The sequence below is a fragment of the Amphiprion ocellaris genome, chromosome 17 (assembly GCF_022539595.1).
Source record: "Amphiprion ocellaris isolate individual 3 ecotype Okinawa chromosome 17, ASM2253959v1, whole genome shotgun sequence".
NCBI classification, from domain to species: Eukaryota; Metazoa; Chordata; class Actinopteri; family Pomacentridae; genus Amphiprion; species Amphiprion ocellaris.
In genome coordinates, this window is record NC_072782.1 from 8542115 (window position 1) to 8568231 (window position 26117).

General features: G+C 39.6%; 1 protein-coding gene across 1 annotated transcript in view; it reads left to right on the forward strand.

Annotated features, from left to right (window-relative positions):
• Positions 1-26117, forward strand: part of LOC111566835 (E3 ubiquitin-protein ligase UHRF2) — a 35415-nt gene that overhangs the window by 2132 nt on the left and 7166 nt on the right. The window contains exons 2-9 of the mRNA XM_023267615.3: positions 7278-7676; positions 9818-10140; positions 19725-19943; positions 20120-20229; positions 20355-20541; positions 22058-22181; positions 25239-25346; positions 26009-26113. Coding sequence (XP_023123383.2) covers positions 7278-7676; positions 9818-10140; positions 19725-19943; positions 20120-20229; positions 20355-20541; positions 22058-22181; positions 25239-25346; positions 26009-26113 — 1575 coding nt within the window. The remainder of the gene's footprint in view (positions 1-7277; positions 7677-9817; positions 10141-19724; positions 19944-20119; positions 20230-20354; positions 20542-22057; positions 22182-25238; positions 25347-26008; positions 26114-26117) is intronic.

The following is a 26117-nucleotide window of genomic DNA, read 5'->3' on the forward strand; positions in this document are numbered from 1 at the left end:
TTAAGTCAATACCTCTCAGATGTTTAGGTTACAAAGAGGCACATATATATATAGACATTGGTTTGGGCCTGCAATTCCCCACACATATCTCACAGTGAACAGATGTTAGTGCACAATTTCTGTCTTCTGCGCTGCGATTGGAAAAGTTTTTTTGTCACTATTTCCAGCTGTTATGGAAGACAAGGATGAAAACTGTAATCTGCTCCCCTGAGATGAGCATGTGTGTGTTGTACCCGATGGTTGCATGCAGCCTCAAAGCCCGTGATTCACTTTGTGAATGCAGACAAACATATTTTATGATCTACCACACACTAACACACTGCAGCTGTTAATGGAGTACAAGCAAACGGTATTTGGGGAATTTATATCCATGAAGTCCTGCGATTTGTGAGTTGAGTCTGTGTTATTGTGTAATTATTTTGTTCAAATATGCGAACAGGCAGTATAGAAACAGAATCAAAACATAAAAGACTGACCCACGCTATCCAAATGTGTATAATGTGTGAAAGATTACTGATATCTGTCAGAAGCAGAAGACGCCTGCTGCTGGCGGGACGCTGGTGTCATGATTTATTCAGAATTTTAGCATAACGTTACAAAGCTGATATTAACACAGTATGACTCAACCATGGAGATAAGCCCACAGGAGGCCAGCAGCATGCATGATATGTTGGTCTCACTTTGTTTACATTCAGTCACACTTTCCGAATCACTCATATGTGTTGGGCTGGATTACAGCCAAGAAATTCCTTTATAAACGAGTTTTCTGCATTTTTGAATTGTCGAACCTACTTCCTCTTGTGTAATTAAATCATAATGAACAGGCATTCGATTCTGAGTCATACTTGCCACAATGGGTTTTCTCTGTTTGGTGCTTTTGTAATTCTGCATGACAGGGAGAAAGAAAATGCTACAAAAACGGTCTGGAATGGTCATAGAAAGATTTGAATGCCCAGAGTGCTCTGTCAGAATAACATTGGTTTGGTTGGGAAACCAAACAATGATAAAGCATTATGATGAAAAGCGATGGGAGATGTTGTTGTAATAGTTGTTTTGCACCTTTTGCACCAATGCAGTAGCCAGTAATATAATTTCACTGTTCTGTGCATTTCTTCTTAAATCAGCAGCATCCTTGTGCAACTTAAAAGCACCAGTCTGACGAAGCCCAAAGCAAGACTACTACTCTTAAATTTGAGAATTTAATCACTAGTATTAGATGTGCTGCGGTTAAGTTACATTTGCTCTTTTAACAAATAATCAGCTGTTACATTGGAGTTGTTATGGACGGCCGTAGCTGTGGCTGCAGAGGCTAGGCCTGTGCAGTAAATCCTGTGCTTCCTTTGGTTCCCTGGAAAATAAGTACGGAGCGTTGATTAGGGGATTTCCATGTGTTAAGTAATGCATGGAATGAGCCAGTGACACGCAGCGTACACTAGCTAGTGCCCTTACATGCACAGTGGCGCCTGTGCTCTGTTCGGATTTAGACTTGTAGCAGAGCAACTCTAATTCTCTTTTCAAAATGGCGTCTTGTTTTTCCCTCCAGCTCACTGCTCACGCTGCCTCACCAGTTCAAAGTCATGCTTGTCCTTCAGTCGGAAGGGTCTTAAGCCAGAAGCCACTCAACTTTGTGCCTCGGTGTTTTGTTTTGTTGTGTTTTTTTTTCTTCTTCTTTTTCAGTTTGCCTGAGCACTCCTTGTTGAGTCTCTGTTTCACTTTGAACGTCTCTTGCCACTCACATTCGCAAGCAGCCTCGCACACACCTTCCACTGGCCATGCGGCCTTTCTGCTCAGCGCCCGCACTCACTTTTGCAGCAGGCTTCACGTTTACTAATGTTAAAGAGGTTTGGCTTCATTAATAAGCGGCTTAGAGTGCGGCTTGTGTTGCGTCTGTGTGATTTGAAGATAAGGCTGTAGTTCACATGTGTTTTTTTGTTATTTTTTTCTTCCTACTGAGACAGCAACATGCTTCGTGTTTTAATAGTTGGGTTTCTCCTCCACTGGTAGCTGCTGCCTATTGTTGGGCTGTAGTTATTGGCTTGCCCCCTTTCCCACAGACGGTTGCTGTGACCTAGATATCGTTACAATTTGATTATACATGGATTGATGTTGTGGCTCCTCGATTGATGGGTTTTTCTTTGGGCATTGCTAAGCTGTAGAATTTCATAGAGAATTTAAAAGCGAGTGGAGTTGGCAGCAGCCATGCACGCACACAGTCACACCCTTCATCGACAGATAGCCCGGACAAAGAGCAAAGACAAAGAAAGGCACTAAATCTAGACGAACTGTAGGCTTGCTAACACTCTCACGTGTTTTCACAGTTTTGCCGCTCCTTCTCATACGTGTAATTTTATCTCACTGAGTGATCAAATGTCGTACCTTTTAAATCCGTTATTACGCCTGCTTTGTAAATGCTCAGGTTTCTGTTACAATTTTTTTTAGCTCATATTTCCAAAGACTGTTATACTTGCTAATGCTTTCTTGGGTCAATATTACAAATTAAAAGCACCACTTGTGGTCGAAATGTCATTATATAACCAAATGTGACACAATGATTGCAACCTGCTACAACCTCCAAATAGGATGACAGTTTGGCTAATACACCATGAGGCTAAATGCACTTTCATTAAATCTATGTTGTTTGACTCGCTCGTTTTATTTTCAGGTTTATATAGGCAGCATTTAATGATACATAACACAGCTACAGGCGCAACTTATTGTACAAACACTCAAGAAGAGGCAATAAAACAACACAAACATGGATTATGATCCATAAAACTATGTTATGATGTTTACTGATAACAATAAAAGATCGTTTTTAGTAGTATTTAAAAACACAGAAGGAAAAGCATTTTTAATTTCCTATAAGTTGAGAAATAAATAAGCAAAAACATTTTCATTTATGTGCCAAACTCAGAAACTTGTGCTCATTTGAATGTAGTCAACAAGGACTGGGCCTTGAAAGAAAATCAATTAGTAATTAAGTTTTTCTGTGGCCACATTTACATAACTGTGCAAACCTATTGATATGCAGTAAGTGTCACTTATATGTGTTAATTCGTCTTCCTCACTCCCTTTTTGTGTGTTTTGAGACACATTGCTTCATGCGATTTAAATGAATTTAGCCCAAACTTGGTGGAAAGTTATTTAATTCCTCATGACCACACTTTTGGACGACATTGCAAAAAATTAAAATGTTCCTTTTTTGTGTCGTAGTTAAAACCTACTGTAGCAGCTGACACGAAACTGTGAAAAGAGCTGCACCTTTCCAGGTGCTGTGTGCTGGATATTTTTCTGAAGGTTAAAGCAGAATGAAGAATACAGGACCAAAGATGGAGACTTGTAGATGGCAGGCACGCAGACACACCCCATGTCATTGTTTTTGGTAATATGACCTATTTTGCTCAACTCCAGGCTAGCACGGACTGTAGGCGGAGACGAGAAGAAATGGTGTAGGAGTAAAGGGGTTTGGGCGGCCTGCCTGAGCAAAAGAGGCTAATTTCTTCACTGCTATGAAATCTCCCCAACACCGCTAGTGTGCATACAGCTGCAGTTTCACACCTTTAAACATCGTGCTAAAATTTAATGGGGTGCCTTGATTTGTTGCTTTGTTAATTTGATTTCATCTTTACTTAGAGCCTCATTGTTTTGCAGGCACGGATGTTAAGCAGGTTGCTTAGTTACTTTAATGTCAGAAGGATTTCTTCATCAAGAGCCTTTAAAGCCTTACAATAAGATACTCGGCGATGGCATGTTGGCACAGTAATGAAAGATAATGCAAAGCCAAATATCTCTCCACCTTCTGCCTTTTGATAGGTATTATCGGCTGTAGACTTAAAAACAGTATAAACAGATTTGTTCCCTGAGAGGAGATCTGATACAGAAAAAGCAGTTTGGTTTAATGTCTCTGCAGAGCGGTCTCAGTCGAGATGTTCAGTATGTTGTCAGAGCAGCCACAGGTCTTTGTCTTGTCTTTGTTTGATGTTCCTTCTGACAATATACTTTCTGTTTTCTTTGGAGCCTGCTATGATAAGACATTTGTCTTTGAAAGATTCCCTGTTGAAATTCAAATAAGAAATTAGCCTTGTGGATAGGTGTTAATTTTATTCCACTCAAAAATGTGATACACTGTCAGGCGAGCACACACACACACACACACACACACACACACACACACACATACGCACACACACACACGGTTGTACAATGTGGCCTTGCCGAGGATTTTTGACTCTTATTTATTCGAGCCTTTTGAGAAATCTTCAAGTCAAGTATCGTCGGTTTGTCTACAGCTTTGTTGTGATGTGTGCTTTGGACTGAAGTCTCCCTCTGGAACAATGCACGACATTTCACTGAGTCACATAATGAAGATACCAGAAACAGCGTGTTTTTAAATTATGCTGCATTATTTATTATGGGGGAGAAAATGTCACGTCCTTAGTCAACATGACAGTATTCTGTCAAAGAGACCTTGTTCTACATGAATATATGAAGCTTTATGTGAACATTTGCCCGTATAGTTGGTGGTTCTTTGTTTTGAGGATTATTCAGCTGAGTATGACTGAAGTCAGGGCTGTAGCACCCCGCGCCGAGAGGCTACACACACTGATGGTAATGAAGCCACTGTAGAAAGCGGGTACAAATAGCTTAGATATCATTCATGTGTTTGGTGCAGTGCAATTCTGCTGTATGTTGTTTTGGTCCTCTGTCTGTCTGTCTGCTCCGTCCATTTAACCTGGTTCTGCTAGCTATGTTATTGTTTGTTCAGGATGCTTTCTGTTTGTCTGTTTGTTTACGTTTCTTTTCTTAATGCAGCTCAAGTAGCAAACAGCAGCCATACAGTGGAAGATGAAAAAATTACCGAGACTAAATTGAAGACCTAGCATAGGCAGGGAAACAGACAAAGAAATGCCGAGACTGTCTACCACAGAAAGACAGACAGGTGAGTATAACAACCACTGTATGGCCGTGTTTGCACCACTGCTCCTCTGATCTAAATTTCATGAGACTATTAAAAACAGGGAGGGATGGGGAAATTGTGCTTGCTCCCTCTACTGCTCTCCCGCTACACTTCCAACCGCTCTCCTCCTCATTGTCAAATAACGAAGAAGAGAGAAGGGGAGCGTGAGCAAGAGTGTCGGCCATGCTCGTCTCTCCAGCACAATGGGCTTGCGGGGTTGAGGGCTGAAATGAATAGCTGATGTCTGTAATGAGTTGGCGTGTCCGCCATGAGCTCCACTCCTAAGGCAGTAGCTGTACTATACACGTAACAGTAGATCGGCTGTGGTAGAAGAGTAAATGTGGGTTTCTAATGGGGCCTCATTGTTTTTTAAAGAGCTTGTTTTTTTTTTTTCCGCGTTGCCTCAAAGGGTCACGCTGATGATGATGGTGGGGATGGTGGTGGTGGGTTGATGTCGACAGCGATTGTATATATGATTCAGAGTCATGGTGGTGGGTGGGTGGGGGGGTGCTCTCTTTTGGTTGTCATAGCAACCCAGTCATTTCTTTCCCCCAGCTACATCTCCTATCACTTTAATTCATGCATTCGTATCTTTTATTTATTTTTTCTTGTAGAAAACCGCCATGGATACTCGCGAGTGGAGCTGCATTTCGACATTCGTTTCTATTGGACTGTATGTGTAAATGGATACAAACGGGGCATCATCAGTAGTGCCTAGTGGCAGCTCACCCGTCCTAGGTGCTAATTGTAACAAATGTTTTGCGTCACTCAGAATACGCTGAATCTGATAAGCAGTTAACGCTGATGTACAGTTAAATGCATTTGATCACTAACTGTTCATCAGCTATTTAAAGAACGGAGCACAGATGTTGTTGCCGTGGATTCCTCAGCAACATCCTTAAACACCAGTGGCGTTATTCAGAGGCATGTGGATTTATTGAAGTGCTGTGTGTGTATTTTAATGTGCAGTAACAGTATGTTTTCTCTCGCTGTGCTCAACGTTGCCTTCTTTCTAATGTGTTTGTTGTTTGTCCTTGACAAGCAGCCTTGTGTATTTGTTTGAGGGCATTCACTGTGTGGCGCAGCAGTGTTGATTTCATATCACACGGCTGTCCATTAGGAAAGAAATTTAGGACAAAATTAAATCAAGGATAAAGGGTTATTATGGACCTTAGTGCAATTGAATGCCAAGTAAAATAAGATACAGTTACTGCGTCCTCAACTGTCTGACATGAAATTTGGTCTTTGATTTTTAATAATTCTATCAAAAAAATTAAGATAAAATATATTTAAAAAAATATTTCAATTTGACTTCCTTTTGGGTTACAAAACAACAGATTTTGCCACTTTTTTGTGACAGTTTACGAACTTGATTGGTGTAAGAAATAAAGATAAGTCACTATGAGTTGCAGCAATATATAATGATAGCAATGGCAGTATTAGTAAAAATAGTTATAACAATAATAATATTGACACTATTTCAATAGCACTTTACAAACAAGGGTTACAATTTGCTTTTCTAAATTGACATACTGTTAAAACAACAGACAAAAGAGAGTGCTTCGGTCAACCAAAGTCTGTACGGTTTGTTCATTTTCAAGGGCCAATAATTACAAATTCTGCTGGAGCTATTCAGTCATTAAAATATGTTTGAAACATCTTAGTGTCCTCACCAAATGTAATAAATGTGGAAGTTATATTTCTGGAGATATTGAAATTAAAAATGACATCGCAGGTGAGGTTTTTTTTGAGAATGAAAACCCCAAAATTCCCAGATCTGAAAACATTTGAAGTTCCCAACATTCAACCAAAATGTTTCATAAAACTTAGTTCTGGGCCTCAACAACAAAGAAGTAAACTCTGTAAACAAAATTTGAGACTGATTTCTGTCTGAATTGACATGGACTGACCCAAAACACAAAGATAAAAAGTGCAATTTAAGTCTTTATTATTACATGCAATCAATAAATAAACAAAATCAAACAAGAGGAAGACAAAATTACACAAAAGCAAATCGATAAAATATCTAAGAAGTGATTTATAAATGGTCACTAATTTTGCAAACCTTGCCTTATTTGATGGCAAAAGCACCTTTAGATTATATGAAAGATCTAAGATCTAAGGCTCTGAGGTAGTTAAAATGGAGTCAACATTTGTGCTATGCAGCTGGGGGCTTCAAAAGTGACCAGTAAAATCTTAAAATCAATTGTATAACCAAGAGGTAGCCAGCAGAAAGAAGCTAGGTTTTATGTACAACTGTGACTTTCTACATCTGTACATCTGTGCCTGTTCAGTGACTTTATAATTTGTGTTTGTTTAGATGGAAGACGGCCAGACACTGTTTGACTACAACGTGGGTCTCAATGACATTGTTCAGCTGATGATTCGCTCTCAGACCGACGCTCCAGACAGCCCCGCCGCCAAGGACTCCTCCTCAGGTGTTGCCTGTACTTCTGCCCCTCCGCCTGACTCCAGGCCTGAAAGCCACAACGTCCCAACTCCTGCCTCCCCCGCTGCTATGGAAACCTCCACCAATATAGACAATGACAAGAGCAGCATCACTACCAGCACTGTTAACGAAACCAAGCCAGACACCAGCGCTACCAGTAACTCAACCAGTACCAAAAATGGGTTCAAGTCCTCCAGTCCAGCACAGGACACCCAGCCACCCACATCCAGCAAAAACACACTAGCCGACCCAGGAATTGGTGTGTACAAGGTGAGGATTGAAGTGTAAATATTTTGGAACTATTTGTAAGAATTTGCTTCAAACTGGCTGTTCTGAGTCTTCGTTAAATTATACAGCATTTAGCGCCCTTCAAGCCAAATCTCTGCCACAGATTCATGGGTAGAGCGCTCTTATTTGTTTGGATGTCAAATTAAATTACAGACCAAATGTATTTCTGCTGCTTCACTGCTGCTGAAAACTACAAATTGCCTTGGAAATATGAAGATCATCCAATCTTAACCCTCTGAACCCCAAGCAGCTTCTGTTCATTTTCTTTGTTCCTGCCACATTTTCACTCAGTGAGGGCTTTTTTTTCCACTACAATAGAAAGTTCCTTCACCATTGTAGAAGCAGCACAACCATGGGAAGACAAAGGCATTATGTATGCAGAATAACAAAGTTGTAATTCCATAAATTTTCAAAATGTCCATAGATGCTAAAGACAGGGGGGGAAAGGTGACTACACACTAGAGATATTTGAAGTACTTCCTACACTTTTTTCCTATCTGCTCTGTGTAAACACGGCCTGGAGGTCAGCCCAGTTCAACTGAAAAGCCCCTGAATTTTTGTCACGTGACTGTTGCTTGCAGTTGAGTCACTTATACGTTCATTATGGCGCCAAGGACACAGGCTTTTTTTATTTTCTACAGAATCTTCTTAGTACAAGCAGTGTATTTTTCAAATGAGACACGTAGAATAAAGCTTGGATTTGGTTAATGTTCCTGACAAGCCACATGTTTTAAGTTCAAGGACTGATGGAAAGTTTGAAACTCCAACAATGTTTTATTTATACAGTTTCTAGCGGTCATAAATGTATAATTTTGATGATTTTTTAACAGAAAATAAGCCTTTCAAACTTGACAGTGGGTTATGGAGTTCAGTGGCTTAAATGATAAATTTTAAATAGTGCCACAAAAAACAAGTACATGTATGATTGTTTTAATTTTCCTGATATATTTGATGGTTATTTTTCTCAGAAGTCTTCCATTCCTTTTACTGTTGTGTTGTTACACCTCTGCTTAGATTCACTCTTCCAGCCAAGGTAACCCGGCTTTGCTTGTATTTATTCATTACTGGATGTGTTTTTGCCAAATTTATCCTTCAGCTCTCACAATTTGAGTGTTCTCTCTGTAGATCCAATACCGGAAATATTTTTAATTTGTATGGGATGATGACAGGTACGCACAAGCATGTGAGTGCTCTTTCCAGGAAGGCACACGTGAAACCACACAAAAGAAACACATGTATAAAATCATATCACTAACCAATAGACAGATTTAAAATAGACTACAGTCATGGCTGATACTTGGTGAGTCTACTGAGCTCTACTGCACTTTACAGGCTGACCGACCCACACGTCTGTGAATTGTATGTGTAGGACGGGACTCTTTTTGTTGCTTAAAATCCAATACAGCATGCAGGAAGATCAATAATCAAGTAGATGACTTGGAAACTGTGCAACGTCACTGGATATGAAGGTCACATGCTTTTGTAGGCTTCAAGTATTCCACCACAATCACAAAGAAGCGTTAGTGACATGAGTGGAATTAATTTCAAAAAGGCCTCTTAAACATTTGTGCCTAGAAGCATTTGTAGATTAAGATCACGAGACATTTAAAGTTAAAGGAATGTTACTCAGAGAATTAATGAAAGGAAAGCTGGTAGTTTCTTTTGCCTGTCTCAACCCGTTTTCTACAAATTGCCTGTAACTCATAATCTACAGCTTCTCTTCCATGATGATATTTGTAGTAGTTCACGTGTATCTACGAAATCAATATGCAAGGACTTGAAACTGAAAACCTCTTATCGGTGTGCACCATCTTTGACTGCTAGTTCGTGGTCTAAGCAGCTTTACTCTGCAGAAATCCCACAACTCTAACAAAAGTCAAGGCACCACAATTTTGACTGAGGCGTTTTCTATTAGTCTCTGAAAGTAGATTTGTATACAGCATTGACAATTGTCTGCTGCCCAGGGTTGGAAAATATTCAGAAAATCCAAGAATGTACATGTTGCAGTTAATTTAAATATATGATTCGTAGTAAATGGGTTTAAACATACAAAGATGCTGGCCTGTTTCTGTTGTACAGGGATCAAGAGACCAGGTGTTATTTTTGTCTTTTTGTCTCCTCAGATTAACGAGCTAGTGGACTGCAGAGACGTCAGCATCGGTGCCTGGTTTGAGGCCTGCATCGAAAATGTAACACGCGCCCCCAAAGGACAGATAATGCCCACCAAGGGCAAAGTGGGCCGCCCCCCAAAAAGGACTAATGGAAAGCTGGAGGCCGAGCAGGGACAGGCCCACGGCCAGGGTCAAACCACAGACAGTAACAGGAATAATGTTGTGTTAAACTCAGAGAGTAATGGAGCCTCCACCTCTCAGACAGACTCTACAGCAACAGCACCCGACAGCAAGGAGAGAGAAGAGGACGTAATTTACCACATTAAATATGAGGAGTAAGTAATGGCTCTTTATGCTGAGCCGCAACTTAACTGATTTTGGTTGCAGTGATAGCAAACACATCATGCCTGATCATGCCTGATTTTAGGAAAAGTGCGCGGTTCCATTTTAGCAGATATCTGCACAGCGTCGGGGCTGCAGCATTTTGGTCTGGTGCAGAAAAATCACTGCAGATGATAAAATGCTGGTGAGGTTTGGAATTTGCAGGGCTGCGCCACAAATAAGATACTGTGAATGTGTGGCTCATTCACAGCAGAAACTATGGTTTTGTCTTCTTGTTACGTCTGTGTATTCGTTCGTGCTGCTGTTGTGTCCACCAAACATAAATACATAGTGTGTACGTGTCTGTGTGGTACTTAAGCCTGCAAGTATCAGTGTCAGTGGTTTGGCTCATTGGGAAATGCAGCCTGCTTTCTCCGAGCAGCTCACAGGATGGAGAAAGAGGGTTTGTGTAGTTGATGCTACAATTTGGACTCTATCTCTTGCGTTCCCCCCCTTTTTTTTTTCCAGCAAATTCATTCAGAAGCCGATGTTTCCATGGTAACTCATGAGTTCTCAGGAGCATTACTTCTTTGCTTGCCTCCTTCAGCTTTGTCTGTAATTGCTGTGAACATGCCACCGGTGAGACGTAGCCTCCTCGCTGTGTCTATCATGGCGCGTTTCTGTCAAGGGATGTTATGCCGGAGAAATGGCATCAAGGTTTGTTGTGCAATCTGCGTGTGTTTTCTTTTATGCAGACTACATTCCCATTTGACGTTCCTGAATCTACCAAATCCCTGGTATTGTGCTTTGATTTATTGTTCTATAATTTGCCACGGGACAGCAGTGCTCCTGCAGGGATAATCCAATAATCTACACCCCCTTTTCTGTTAAAATATCTAAAATACATTTATCGGTTTGTTTGTTTATTCAGATAAATGTTTTGTTTTCCCTCATTTGCTTTATTTCACCTGGGATACCGAGTCAAGGGAGACAGGAGAGGGAGAAAAAGGGGAGAAGCGAATGACAACAAAGATCCCACGCTAGCTTTAAACCTGGAACGTCACAGTAATATGTGATTTGCGTCCTCACCAACAGAGCCAAGAATACACTCCCGGTCGGTGTGCTTCCACAGTTACAAACGCAAAAGATCTAAATTGGCAGCGTTCGGTTTCAGTGGCAGCTTGTCTGATATTCTCTTTTGCCTCCTTCTAAATGCGTAGTGTACCTCTCTGTCTTGAGCGCCATTCCAGGTTTCTTCCATCATTTTGTTTGCCAGAGAAAAGTGGAGGGTGGGTTAGATTGCACTGCCTTCCCACACACACACACACACACACACGTATACACACACGTACGTATACACACACGTGTACACACACACACACGTGTACACACACACACACACACACACACACGTACACACGCACGTTCTCCCCCCTCAAACACCAGCCTGCATAGTCTGAGAAAGACAACCAGCCCTACGAAATGAACCGCCATGTTTTTGCATGAACGTTCACGGCAGCATTTCCACGGAATATAATGAGCCACAAAATCAAAGAGCGATGTGTTGGGAGAATCTCCTCTCGGCTGCTGCGAGGAGCAGAGGTGGCATGTGTCTGTGAGCAAATTGTGTGCGTTGGTCTCTCTCACTTAAATCTTGGCTGAACCAAGCATATGCTTAAGGTTCTCCTTGGAGAGTGTAATAAATACAGACAAAATGGCCAAATATAGGTCATGTTTATGCATATTTTTGTATATGCAATTGAAGATTGACATCTTTAATGGTGCCTGTAATTTTCTAGTTTTAATTTCATTTTGTCATTTTAAGCAATAGCTGATTGAACACAGCAGATTGTCTGAATTTAAAAACCGCATTTCCTGTGGCATGGTTTGACCAAAATGAAATGGTTTCTTTTTTCATATAATATTTGGGGGCATTTGGTATTAAACAGACAGTGCAGAGAGACAGGAAACGCGGGGGTAGAGAACAGGATAATGAGATACAGTAGAGTAGGTTGCGTAGTTTCAGGCAACATGGCTTTTAAATATATTAACATTGTAATTTTTTTCCCAATTACTCAGCCTCTAGACAACAGGATGTTGCCAGACAAATCCCGGACAAAATTTCAGAATGTTAGTAAGTTATTAGTAATATTTTCACCATCCTGCTCTGAGATCTCGGCCCCATGAAAGACAATATTACATGTCAGGGTACACAGATGTAAGTAGTGAAACTAATAAATAAAGGCTTAGTCTGACACATGGGATGGAAACTTTAGGTCTAATCCCGGCATTTCCTTTGCACATTTCATGTGACTTTTTCCTCCCCTTTCACTATCTGCATGTTAGCGTTCTAAAAATCCCCTTTCACATAGGGAAACCACACAAACGCTACAGTAGAAGTGGCAAATTTTGTTGAGATCATTCAGAGAGGCAGCCCAGCTTGTTTTATTGACAGTACTTGCATCGCATAGAACTGTTCCACCCAAACAGTTCACTATCTTGCAGGGGCACCGTTGCTAAATCCTGGGCTTACCACCACCCAAGATGACTGCAACTGATTTAAAGAAATACAAACAAGCCAGAGTTTTGTTTCTTCCACTACAGAAAGCTAATGAGGTGCAGCCAGGTTATTGTCTAGCGCTGACTTTAAAGATAGGTCTGGCTATGGAGACCAATAATGGCTGAATTCCATTTCGCTGCTTCAGTTTCAGGGTCGCTGTCTCACTATAGTGACTCACTGTGGCACTTGAATATAACAGAGCTGTATTAAATGCTATAGTACCTGCACTTATCCCGCTATTACAAGTCAAATTTCTGCTATGTTGCTGTCGGAGGTTCTGCAACTCGTGAGAAATCCAACTAACGTTTCATCATGCCTGTTGTTTAAATGTTTTAAAGTGGTCTTTTGGGACAACTTTGCTAAAACAGAGGCTTAAGCACTTCTTAAATAGGCGCTGTCTTCTAATTAACATGGATCCACATTTGCAGTGGAACAGATCTTACCACTATCTGAAGCAGTAGCAGTTGGCCTGCTATTATCTGAGCTTGTCGACTACCTGATTACCGCTGAGAGAGTTTTATCTGCTTCTAATTTAGTAAGTGATGAAGAAAAAAGGACGGAATAAAGTTTTTTAGCTGCGTTTCTCACCCACTCTCTCTCTACTTTTCAGCACAGAGCAGGCATTGTTTGATGTTTTCTTTTTTTTATATAACCAGAATACTACGTGGCTGTTACCTTATTACAGTTGTATTGGTATAAGCATATATGTGGACAGATGTGTAGTTTGCTAAATTTTATTGTTATATTTACCGTGACTGTAATCTTTGACAGGATGATTTATAGGTTGTTTTCAGAGAGGACATTTTTACTTTACAGGAGGAACAGTGCAAGCATAAATAATGCTGAAGCTTACTACAATTTGCTGCTTCACCTGCAGTATATTGCTATCATCAGGGCTGTCAGGATCAGGAAATTTTCGCTAAATATTTATTGTCATACAAGATTATTGATTTAATCATTTCTTTCTGCAGCTAAATCAATGACATTGTCAATAGATGCTCACTAAAATGCTGCCAGTCAAGTATTAGAATGAAGCATCTTGAGATAAATAGTTGATGCGATGAAACCACTGGAGAAGAAGGGGACGCAAATGGTGGAGAACAAAGTGAAAATAGTGATTGAAATTAGACTTTTCTGTTAGTTTCTTTCAGCTGCTTTCATAAGGACAAATAGAAATGATCTTGTAGGTTATGCAAAATGTTTATGGACACTTCAAGCAATTGCAATCAATAGCAATTGCTATTCTGTAAAAATTGTAACAGACCTATGTATCCTGCATACTTGGTTTCTGTCACACTCTCGTAGTTTAGTGGGACACTGAAATAGAACAGAGCCATAGTCAAATGTCTGCTTGCTGTTTTGCTGCCTCAGTACACGTATAAGAGGAGTTTTTTGCAATAACATCTATTTATCCATTTTTAGAAGCTTCAGAAATAATATTTTAAAATTTTATACTTGAAGATTATCAGTCAAACATGTGTTGAGTTGTTTTGATTAAGTTAAGTGCTGGGAATTGCAATTATAAAACAATTAATTGGCACATTAGACAGTATTTCACAGTGCTTCAAGTGTTATTTAGTGTAACTTAAAGTATTCTGTGGTATTTTGTGCTACTTGTAAACTGCTCAGCCTTCTATTTTACTCAGTGTAACTCTGTGTTTTGTCAGCTTAATCACTAGTTCACAGTATTCAGCATTTCGTGTTTTCTATGTTTGACAGTATTCTGTTTTTATTGCAAAAGTTACATCGTCTCCCTCCAGCATCTTAAGATTTGTCCAGAAATGGTTTTAGGGACGTGCAGGTCAAATGAGAGCATTGGTGTTCCTGCCACACACCACACAGTTGGAATGCACTTCATAGAGAGTAGCCTCCACCCATTAACCATGGGCAGTTGTATGGAGTACTGATGTCTTGGCTGAATCACTGCCAACATGTTTGGCAGCTGTTTTCGATGCCAAAATGGTCCAGCGCAATACAGAGCAGTTTACTGTTCTGCTGGTCATTGTGTATCTCAGGTCTGAACAGGAATGTTTTATGAGTTATTAGCAGGCATTTTGTTTGCAGTTGTGGACCAGCCAAATCTGAGTGGGAGTCGTAGTTTTGAATTAGTTTGTAATCACACAGTGTTGGTCAGTAAATGGCTGCAGGACCTCGTGATCTCTGAGGGTCAGTGTGACCCCTGTGTGGACGTCTGTAGGCAGCCCAAAAGTTGTAGTCTGTCTGCACTGCGAGTGTGCTGACTGGGCATGCACCAGAAACGTAAACCATGTGTACTGTATGCATTGTATTCCTAACATACATGAAATACAAACCAACTCTTCTGCTTCATGCCATGTGGTCAGTATTATGTTTTCTGGAGTCTTGATTGTAGCAGGGTTTCAAAATCTGCTGCTGTCTTCCTTCAGCCTGGAATTGGATCAGGGCTTAAGCCTGTCTTCAGATGAATAAAAGTAAAACATAAGTTTTAGTTTAATAGTTAGGTTTTTATTATGCAATCTCAAATAAACCATGTTTCATGAGATGCAGGGAAAAATAGCCCAGACAAAAATAGCAAGGGCTTCCAAATGCATGTATCACATTTCAGGTCTAGTAGCCTCAGTTTAATTCATCTGAGACGGTGCACAGTCATGTTTCCCCATTAAGTTAATTGTAGTGCATCCATTATGTGACTCTGCTGCCTTCTACAAGTGTATGAAAGAACTGATTCATATTCTACTGTGGCAGTCATTAGTGTTGGTTCCTAATGTCCACATTGACAAAATTATATAAATGTGTTAGTTTTATTTACTCTGATTGAGCTTTGTGCAATATTACAGTTTACAATGCTGTTATTATTATTTTCATTCCTATGTAAGTTGAAGTTCATGGGTCTCAGCAGAGTAAGAGCTTGTGTGGTCTTAAGCTCAAGCACTTCTGCTTCACTTGTGTTGCTCCCTGTTCTCCTTCTGTTCATGCTGAGTGCCATTGTGCTCCAAAGTTGATATTCCTCTCCTGTGTGTGTCTCTGTGTGTACACATGTTCATGTTGGCGTGTGTCTCTGTGTTTTTGTGTTGTATTCACCCCCCGCTCTTCCTAAAACCACAGTAATCCCTTCGGCCTAAAAAAGGAAATCCCTGCACTGTGCCCCGGCCTTGTCTTCCTGGGAGTATGCTAGTTGTGCTACAATTTTTAATAGTCTCTTTCTGCAGGTTTTCTTCAGTCACTTTAGAATATGCACCACAGTCGTTTCAGTACAAATGCAAACTAAGAAATTAATTATAGCAAATAGTTCATATTCTGCACCCATATAATCTTGATATGTTGAGGATTGTGATCATTTCTAACCCTAGCTGCGGTTGATTCTGTGTCTGTGCAGACTGTCTGAAAAAGTTTAGGCTCAGCTTTGCCAAAAAAACTCACACATACACTGCTCACTCATGCACACAATTCCCTACTCCCCCTGCTTGACCTCCCACTGTTTGAGCGTACGTGAGTGTGCGGGCTGTTGTGCAGTGAAACTTCAGTGCTAACACATTGTTCATCTGCGAGCACAATCCCAGCTATTGGCAGGCGAGCAAGTTGTCAATTTCTTTCTGAGTCAGGCCTCATCCTTACAGCTTAATGATGATTGGCAGGCAGGAAACCTGTGCAATTAACCTCCCTACATCCACTCTGAGTTTGCTAGACGAGAAGCCATCTCACACTTGTTCACCTCGTCTCTTGGCAAAGTAGGAACATTTAAAACCGTACAGACTGTACTAGTGATTTTCCCTACGAGCTGAAACCCTTTACACATTCAAGAAAACATGTCAGACTTATAGCTCATGCATTAAATGATTGGTTTGACGGTTCGTTTTCTTTTTCAAGCATTAGATGAGAAGATTTAAACGACTTTCGTGTCTGTAAATGTGAAGCTACAGCATGGAGCTAGTTAGTTTAGGGAGGTTTGTCCAAATGTGATAAAATTCACCTACTAATACCTCCAAAAGTCAGTTGTTTAATCAATTAAAAAGCTAGTGACTTCCCCCACTCAGGTTGAAGTCATGCATTTAGATTTCTGTGGGGATGTTTTTTGAAAAGACATTAGAAAAGAGGCTAACTGAAGCAAAGACTAGATACTGCATTAGGACTGCCTTTAATCTGAGGACGCTTATACCTCAGTTTTCCCCAACAAAGCAGTTCATTCAGGGTTAAAGCCTTATATAATACTAGATCCTCTGTTTCTATCATATAATAAAATGAATATAATCCATCAGCTAAATATGAGTGTCAAAACAGATGTTAAATTTCAAAAACAGTGAAGCTGTGTGGATGTTTTATTTAACCTAATCCTGCTGTTACTATGTATTTGCTTATCTTGGCTGCTGGTCGTCTTTAGTCACCTCACCTTTACTCACCCTCCTGCTGCTGACTGCAGCAAAAGGTGCAGCGATTCCCAGAAACTCTGCTCAGGATATGGATGACTCAAAGTTGATCAAACCACACTGGAGTTTTCATGTTTTCTTAAATGTCTGACTTTGTTAAATGAGCACAAAGAACATAACAAAGCTGCTGTGGAGAATCTGTTTCTCTTCTGGGTTTCTCTCTTCAGAAGACGGCTCCAGTGGGGGTCCTCTGAAAACTTGTAATTTACCAAAAGAATGTGGAGAACGATGTAGACTGAATGTCAGTCAAACATCTTTTTACCAACAGTGTGCAAGTGGTAAGAAGTATGTTATTCCATTCTTGCAGTATAGTTTCTGTACTTCATTGATTTTCGGTGTAGATTAATGCCGTGGGAGGCAATAGCGGTGAAAATCCTTTATAATCCTTTGCTCAAAAACCCAGTCAGAAAGCTATTGTTGTCTCAAATGTCTCATGGAATGTAGAGACAGTTCTCTGAAAAGCTGCAGACTGTGAGTGGGTTTTATTTTATAGAAGAAAGTCATGTTTAATTACATTTTATCAATGTCAGAAACTCTTGTAGACTATGAAGAAATTGCTGGTTAAAGTAAATTAGTTTGTATCTGTGGAATTTGCCTCATAGTCATAATGTAAAACTAATCTAGTATTAAATTGTTTGGTTGGTCGAACATTGTAGCAAATCAAATTAAGAAGCAAACAACATATTTTTGATGATTGGAGAGGTCAGAGGACTACATTCGCATCAGAAAAAATGATTAACCCTCTTAACCCCATGGGGCATTTTTTTTTTGTCTCTGTCACATTTTTACTCCCTGTGGGCTCATTTTTCAATGCAATATAAAGATTTGCACCTGTACGGAAACAGCACAACCCTGGCTAGAAGTAGGGAGAACTGAAAATTGTCTTCTGTGCAATGTGATGCTGTTATAATGCCATAAATGCTTAAAAAAAGTTAAATTTATTTGATTATTTATTTTCTAGAAATTAAAAAACAACCCGAGTCAACATGTAAAACATTTTTCCAAGTGCTTGCAGGTGATGCCAATACGGGTAGATATGTCAACTCCACAGACAAGATGTATTTTACTACTTTCATTTTTTATTTGTTTTCATACGTGGCCTTCTATATGCTCTGTATAAACACAGCCTGCAGTTCAACCAAGTTCTCCAGAAAAGTCCCTGAATTTTTGTCATGTGATTTTTGGTCACAGCTGAGACACGTTTGGATTTTTAGCAGTGCCAACGAGTGCAGGATTTTTTATTTTTTTTACAGAATGTGGTTTGTTCAAACAATTTATTTTTACAACTAGTGTACAATAAATTTAGTTTGATGAAACACCACAATTTTATATTTAGTTAATTTTCCTGACAGACATGAACATCTCATATGATTAGTTCAAGAACCATTGGAAAATTAAAAATCTGATAATTCTGTTTGTCTAGCTTCTGACTCTGATAAATGGTGTAATTTTGGCATTTAAAGAAAAGGCCTTGCAAACCAACTGGAGGGTTTTGGGGTTCGGAGGATTAATTGCATGTGTTCCTTATAGCATCATTATTCTGTAACAAAGTGCCAGGTAAAGGTGAAGTCTGTGATTCTAGGGAATGACACTTCATTTTTAGCTCATTAGCATGTGTCAGGTTTACTGTCCCTCTCACTTCCCTTTCCCTCCCTTTCTCTCTGTCCTGTGCAAGAGCAAAAACATGCACGAGCATAAACATGGAATAATAGTCGGATCGGTTGGATTTTTTTCAGTGCACGAGCAGACCAGACAGCTAACAGTTTGAGAGGAAATATTTGATCAATTTTACAAAAGTGTGCTGGATTACACTCATTAAGGCCTTGTTTAGTAGCAGAATACAATCAGCCTTCTGTTTGAAATCTACTTGGATTACAGTTTTCACTGTTTTTGTGTGGGGTTCTGCAGACTTGCATACACTTGCATGTGTCTCTTCAGAAAATTTGAAATTGCTTGTCAGTGCCGCAGTCTCGGACTAAAAGCACTGTGCTGTTAAATAGTTTCTATGGATATCCAATTGTTTTTACAGAATGCACTCTTGTAAGCTTCTCTTTGAACATAGAGACACTCATTCAACAAAGACTGTAGAGCTCTGCTAGCTTCTACTTTCACTATTTGTGTGACTGTTGTCTAGAGTGAATGAACTCTGCTATTATGATTGTGTATACATAGCTGTGTTTTTGTTCTCAGCTCTCTCTCGCAAATGAGATCATGAGCTCAGCGAGACTTCCTTACTAAATGTATAAAAAGAAGGAAGAAAGTTCTGAATGGCTGTTTTTTGTTGAGGATTGCTCTGTTTTTGTTCTCTAAGGTTTACTGCAACCATTAGGGTGCAATCGATGCCAAGTGCTCTGTGGCAGCTCTGGCCTTCCTGTGGTCTTTTTTGCTAATGTAGAAAGAAGTTACCACTTTTGATTCCAGTTTGCATGCCGGTTGGGTAGGAAATGTAGCCGTCGAGTCAGTGCATACTCGGTGGATCTCATGGCATGGGCACATTTTAAAATTCACCAAGTATATGTGACTGTAAACGTTCACAATGCTTTAAATATGACAGAGTTGTTAAAACTAATTGACGACAGTAGTGGTAAAGATTTTATCCACTTAAATGGTCTTTTCTCTCTCCTTGTCCTACCAGCTACCCAGAGAACGGCGTGGTGGAGATACGACCGGTGCATGTGCGGCCACGTGCCAGGACTCTGCTGCGGTGGGACCAGCTTCAGGTGGGCATGCATGTAATGGTGAACTACAACATGGAGACTCCAGATGAGAGGGGATTCTGGTTCGACGCCGAGGTTCTGACCCTCAGTCAAACCTCCCGAACCAATAAGGAGCTCCGAGTCAACATCCTCCTGGGGTGAGGATCTTCCTTCCTAGGTGGGAGGGTGATGCATTGGGCGTTAACGGATGATTGCAGTTTTGTTCTCTTCTTCAGAATATCTCTTTGGCCAGTTTTTTTGTTTTTCCTCCTTTCTCTTTTCGGGCACTTTCATCTGTCTTTCTTTCCTTGTATGTCTCTCGCCCTCCCCTCAGGGGTCCTGGAGATGTAATTGGAGATTGCAAAGTTCAGTTTCTAGATGAAATCTACCAGGTGGAGAAACCAGGAGCTCGCGCACTGTCGGCCGCAGATGGACAGTTTAAACGTATGAACCAACTTACACACTCTCAAAACTGCCGACTGCTACTTTTGAAGATAAACCGATGTGCATGATATCTTCTTTCTCTTCATATGTGTGCATGAATGTGTCTTTCTTGTTTTTGACTCCAGGGAAGAGTGGGCCGGAGTGTAAGCACTGCAAAGCTGACCCTGATGCAGAGTGTCGATTCTGCTCCTGCTGTGTGTGTGGTGGGAAGCAGGATGCTCACATGCAGCTGCTGTGTGATGAGTGCAACATGGCGTTCCACATCTACTGCCTCAACCCACCGCTGGCCACCATCCCAGACGATGAGGACTGGTAAGAGAGAGGAAGTGTAGCTCTACATTTAGCCACAAGATTTTGCACTTTACGGTTGTTTTGAAAGTCTGATTTATGGTGTAGTCATTAAGTGGCGATTGGTTAAAACCAATAAAAATAACATTATGGTCAGACAGGTGGGAATTTATTCAGTGTGGAGACTTTTGGTGCCTCTCTGCCAAACAGAATTGAGCATGTACAAAATAAGTTTCTTGTTGTTGATGCTTAGAGGAAAATTGCCACCCTCTGTTTATGTTTTGTGCATCATGTGTTGCTCGTGAAAAGCTTCATTATCACGTGTTCTGTGATTCTTGGAAAAATTCTGAAAACTCTGTTTAGGGATGTTAACGATTAACAGTTCAGAGATTAATTTACATTAGTAATTTGGCAGAGGAGGATTTAGCTAGCAACGGGCACCATGGCACAGTCTTCTGTGATGGTTCGGCCAAAGCTCACATTTTTAAAACAAACTGTCATCTCTTAGGCCAACATACCTATAGCTCAGTGGCACATGTAGCCAGGCCTGTAATAGCAGCCTATGTCCAGTGTTAGAAGAAGCTATAATTGATATCGCAATAGATTATTGGTTAAGAAAATTGTTTGTCTCTAGCACTAATAAGTCTGCTTTAAGGTGTTGTATCTGGGTAGAAGACAGGATGAAATTAATGGCTTTTGGGAATTGCAAATAAGAAAGAATTATAATTTATGTATAAAAAAAGACATTTATTATATTGGAGAAAGTAGTAGTGTAGTTCTTATTAACATGAATACACATATGTACGTACTTGCTTGTTGGTCCACATATGGATATGAGGATAGAAGTGTGTATTTACTGTATATGTATTACACTACTGTTCAAAAGTTTGGGGTCACTTAGAAATGTCTTCATTTTTGAAGGAAAAGCATTTTTTTCAATGAAGACATCATTAAACTAATCCGAAATCCAGTCTAGACATTGTTAATGTATTAAATGACTATTCTAGCTGGAAACAGCTGATTTTTAATGGAATATCTCCATAGAGGTACAGAGGAACATTTCCAGCAACCATCACTCCTGTGTTCTAATGCTACATTGTGTTAGCTAATGGTGTTGAAAGGCTAATTGATGATTAGAAGACCCTAGTGCAGTTATGTTAAGACATGATTACAGTGTGAGTTGCCTGGGTGACCCCAAACTTTTGAGCAGTAGTGTATGTTTTTTCTTTCCGTTTCCCTTTACTGTAAATAGTAAATCTGTAATGCAGTAGTTACAGTGAATCTGCAGTCTGTATCCCTTCAAATTAAAAATAAAAAATAAAAAATTACAGTTCACAGCAGCATGAATAACTATTCAGTGAAAACATTTAAGTTGTTACAGTTTTTCTTTTTTAGGTGGCTTATGTCTGAATTTCAGCCTCTGTGCCAGAATAAGGCCAATACATATTTTGGATTTCACCTGACTGTCAAAATATGCTGATCTAAACCTCTCAGATATCAAAAGCATTGAACAGGAAATGACTTTTTTTTCTTCTGCCAGGTACTGTCCAACTTGCAAGAATGACACCAGTGAGGTTGTCAAAGCGGGCGAGAAGCTCAAAGCCAGCAAGAAGAAAGCCAAAATGCCTTCGGCAACGACTGAGAGTCAAAGGGACTGGGGAAAGGTGAGACCTAAGGGCCCCATAAGACACAACAAAACCAGGTGGACTGACAGCTGATCTGTGGGACTGAAAGTAAAATTTAACATCAAGCCTGAAGAAAGGCCTGTGGTCCCTCTGGAGACTGCCTTAAAGAAACAAAGGCTGTGTGAATATTAAAAAGCAGCTTGTGTCAAAAGTTTATCAGCACTATCGACGTGTCCAGGATTTTTTTTTGCCAACAGTTGAATACCAAAGTAACGGAAAATGCTTCAATCAAGCTCAAGTGGTCTGCAAACACTCAGGACAAAAGATAGAAGCTGCATTTTCCTTTTCCACCAATCAGGTTGACCATGGCTGCAAGCAGTGCTTTCAAAAAATATTTAGAAACCAGATTTCTGACAATACTTTATAATTATATGTCATCATTTTTGAAATGCTGCATTCTGACTTGGTAATAACAATTTTGTATTTATCCACTTGAGACAGAACTTCTGTCTGCAAGACAACACAAGTGTGTAACACATGACTGAAAAGAAGAAATGCACTATGTCTTTAGGGTTTGATTTCACTAACTTTTCAAATCCAAACATAATATTTACCTAGAAATATCAGATTTTAAAACAGCCCCTTAGTGCCTCAAAATCACAAAGATTAATCGAAGCTGAACTATTATGGTGCAATTTTACAAACCACAATTTAATGTGCTTTATTGGCATAATTTCATGTTAGCAATTGAGAAAGGTGTAATTCCAAAAAAGCTAAAAAGATACAATATATTTAAAGCAGAATAAAAAAGTAAGATGATAAAAAGTAGTAAATATGTGTGTGTGTGTGTGTGTGTGTGTGTGTGTGTGTGTGTGTGTGTGTGTGTGTGTGTGTGTGTGTGTGTGTGTGTGTGTGTGTGTGTGTGTGTGTGTGTGTGTGTGTGTGTGTTTGCCGTATGTCTAATGGATTAGATGGACGAGGAAACTGCCTAATATGTGACTGTGTCACATATTAGGCAGCTTGGTGCTGTGTGTCCCTCTCCTAACAGAATTTGTTGGTTTTTGCTGTCATCTAGTTCTGTGAAGGTTGGGATTAATCAAGCTTTTTGGAAGTATTCCTCTTCTAGTGCATCTTCACTTCTGTCTCGCCTTTCGTGCAGTGACCGTAGACTCTTTCTTCTGTTGGAAGCACCGACTTTTCATATCGTTCTTTCTCTATGTCTCGACTGTGGTCACTGAGTCTGTATTTAGTCCGGATCTGTGTCTGCTTTTCATGTCTGACAGTGAAGAGATATTCTGCTAGTTTATTTTTATGGTCTAGAACTAAATACTAATGAAGTTTGTTTTAGTTTGATTCCTCTGTTGTTCCAAAGGAGGGTGTTTATTATTGTTACAGTGAGTAGTTGGAGATCAAGTGCTGGTCTGAGGTTGATCATTGTTGACTGTTACCAGTAAATCACTGAACCACCTGACAGAAGACACTTTTTGTAGTCGGTGTGACTTGGAGGCTCGATTTGAGATGGAAACAAAATTGCAGTGTTCTTGTTTCCTTATTAATTAATAATGGATTGCTTATGGTATGATGTCAGCAGCTCATTTGTATGGGCTGAAACGCTTTAAAATGAAATATTGGCATTGACAAACTGATAATGTCTGTTAGGCTAAAGTTTTTAAATTTTGTATAAATGTATAAGGCATGGCTTGATGTAAGTAGAAATGGTTTTCTTATTTTGTTAAGTGAATGTGTACAGTTGAAAAGCGTTGCATTTGTTGTCTGTATGTCACAACAAAAGTAGCCATAATATATTAATTTCATTACAGGAGGGACCTGATGTTGTCTGGAATTAGGTAGAAAAACTGCGGATACATCAGTGTCAGGTGTGAAAATACCAGTATATCAGATATCAACAGAAATCCTATTTTGTGCATCCCTGAAAAAAATAGACACAGAAACTGAGCCTACTTAAATGCAAACTGCTGTAACATTATAGGAGTCTATAACCTGTAGTTGTTATTCTACAGACTTGGCACCAAAAGTTTGGCTGAACTGTTTATTAACTGATTGATTGTTTCACTCATTCCTGATTCATGCATCACACATGTTCCATTTACTTCCTACAACTCTTTTGTTCCTTCCTGTGCCTTTTATGTGCTCAGATTTGTTTGTACCTTTTTAAAAGTCTGTCAGATATTGTCTGAACACACTGCAGCTTATTTCTGAGGATTATGTGATCAGATCAGTATTTGATCCAGTCAACATTACTTGCTATCTATCTAACTTTAGATCAGATTTGATAGAGTTCCCCAGTAATGTTTTGCTCAGCTTTTGAAATGCCTACAACTGTAACTACTGATGGATTAGTGTTTATTAAGCTTTTCTCATATAATGACAACATGGCTAATGAACACCTTATAAACCTCCTCTGTTCACTTTGTCGTGGCGTTAGAGAGCACAAGCCGGAAAATTACTTTTACTGTTTTACTTGTATCACTCGAGCTGCTGAGGCATAAAATGAGACAGAGGAAGACGTCTGACATGTATTTAAAATTAGTCTAAAAAGAGCATCTGTTTTTTGCTACTGTTAAATATTTTTTCCTCAAATTCTCCTCAGAGTCTTCTCATGGCAACACTTTTGAGATATTGCGTGGCTCGTTTCCATCCTGGCCTTGCTGTCTCCCCGACGCTCTGCTCCATGGTGTAATGCGAACAATGCCATTAAGCATGACTTAGCCACTTTCCTGGAACTACCAACGGAAAATAACTCCTTTCTTTACCAGAATGCTCCCTTTCTCTGTGGACTAATTGAAAACAGCCTGGCTTGTGTGTTTGGGCAGATTTAAGTGCTGTGAGTCACACGGCATTTGTACTGGACTTTAATATTATCGCGGTGTTAAGAACCTTTAAATAAAATGCCTATCTTTGTAAAAGTTTCTGTATATTCCCATGCTTGTGCTGGTTAAGTGAGATGCTCATAATTTTTCTTTGAATATTGACCACAGGTTTAGCTATATTTCATATACTTAGGACCTTATGCCATTTTGTGGTATTTTTGTGCATATATGTTAGATTCTGTTTTCTTTCTTGATGTAATTACAGGGCATGGCCTGCGTGGGACGCACTAAAGAATGCACAATTGTTCCTTCAAACCACTATGGACCCATACCTGGTGTTCCTGTTGGAACCACATGGAAATTCAGAGTACAGGTGAGCCCAATAACTGAAAGTCAGTTATGCTATAAAAGCTGAAAGAAAGCAGTTTTTGCAGCCTTATCCTACACTGTAAAAAATTATTTATGCATTTTACGGTGAAAAACCACGATGGTAAATATCTGTAAACTCTAAAACAGTTTGATGCAGTTTATATAACACTGAATCACCGTAAATAGGTTCATCAGGAGAAAAGTGTGTTTTTTAGATTTTTTTCTTTTGAAAAAAATGCATTTCTGAACTCCTGCACAATTTTTAATGGAAAAATGCCAGGATATGTATATCAATAAATAAAATCGCAAAATTTTTGCATTTAATTCTCAAAAAGAATGCAGCTTTTTTTTTTTACAGTTAAATGTACATATTGTACTGATAATGGAAAAATGTTGTAATATTTATAAGTTACACAAACTTTATTTTATATGGTATTTTCATGTAAATTTTAAAATTTTTAAAGGCTGAAGCTTTTTTTTTTTTACAGTAAAATATGGAATGAAGCACATTTTTTAACCCTAAAATAAACAATATCAATACATTTCTTCACCGTAAATGCAGAAAATGTTTTACTGTAATTTTCCAGTAGCATTCTGGCAATCACAGCTGAGTGAAAACACTGTTTTTTTTTCACAGAGTACTCTTCTGTGCTTGTATCCCTTCAGGTGAGCGAGGCAGGAGTCCACAGGCCACATGTCGGCGGGATCCACGGACGCAGTAACGATGGCTCCTATTCGCTGGTGCTAGCTGGGGGCTTTGAGGATGAGGTGGTGG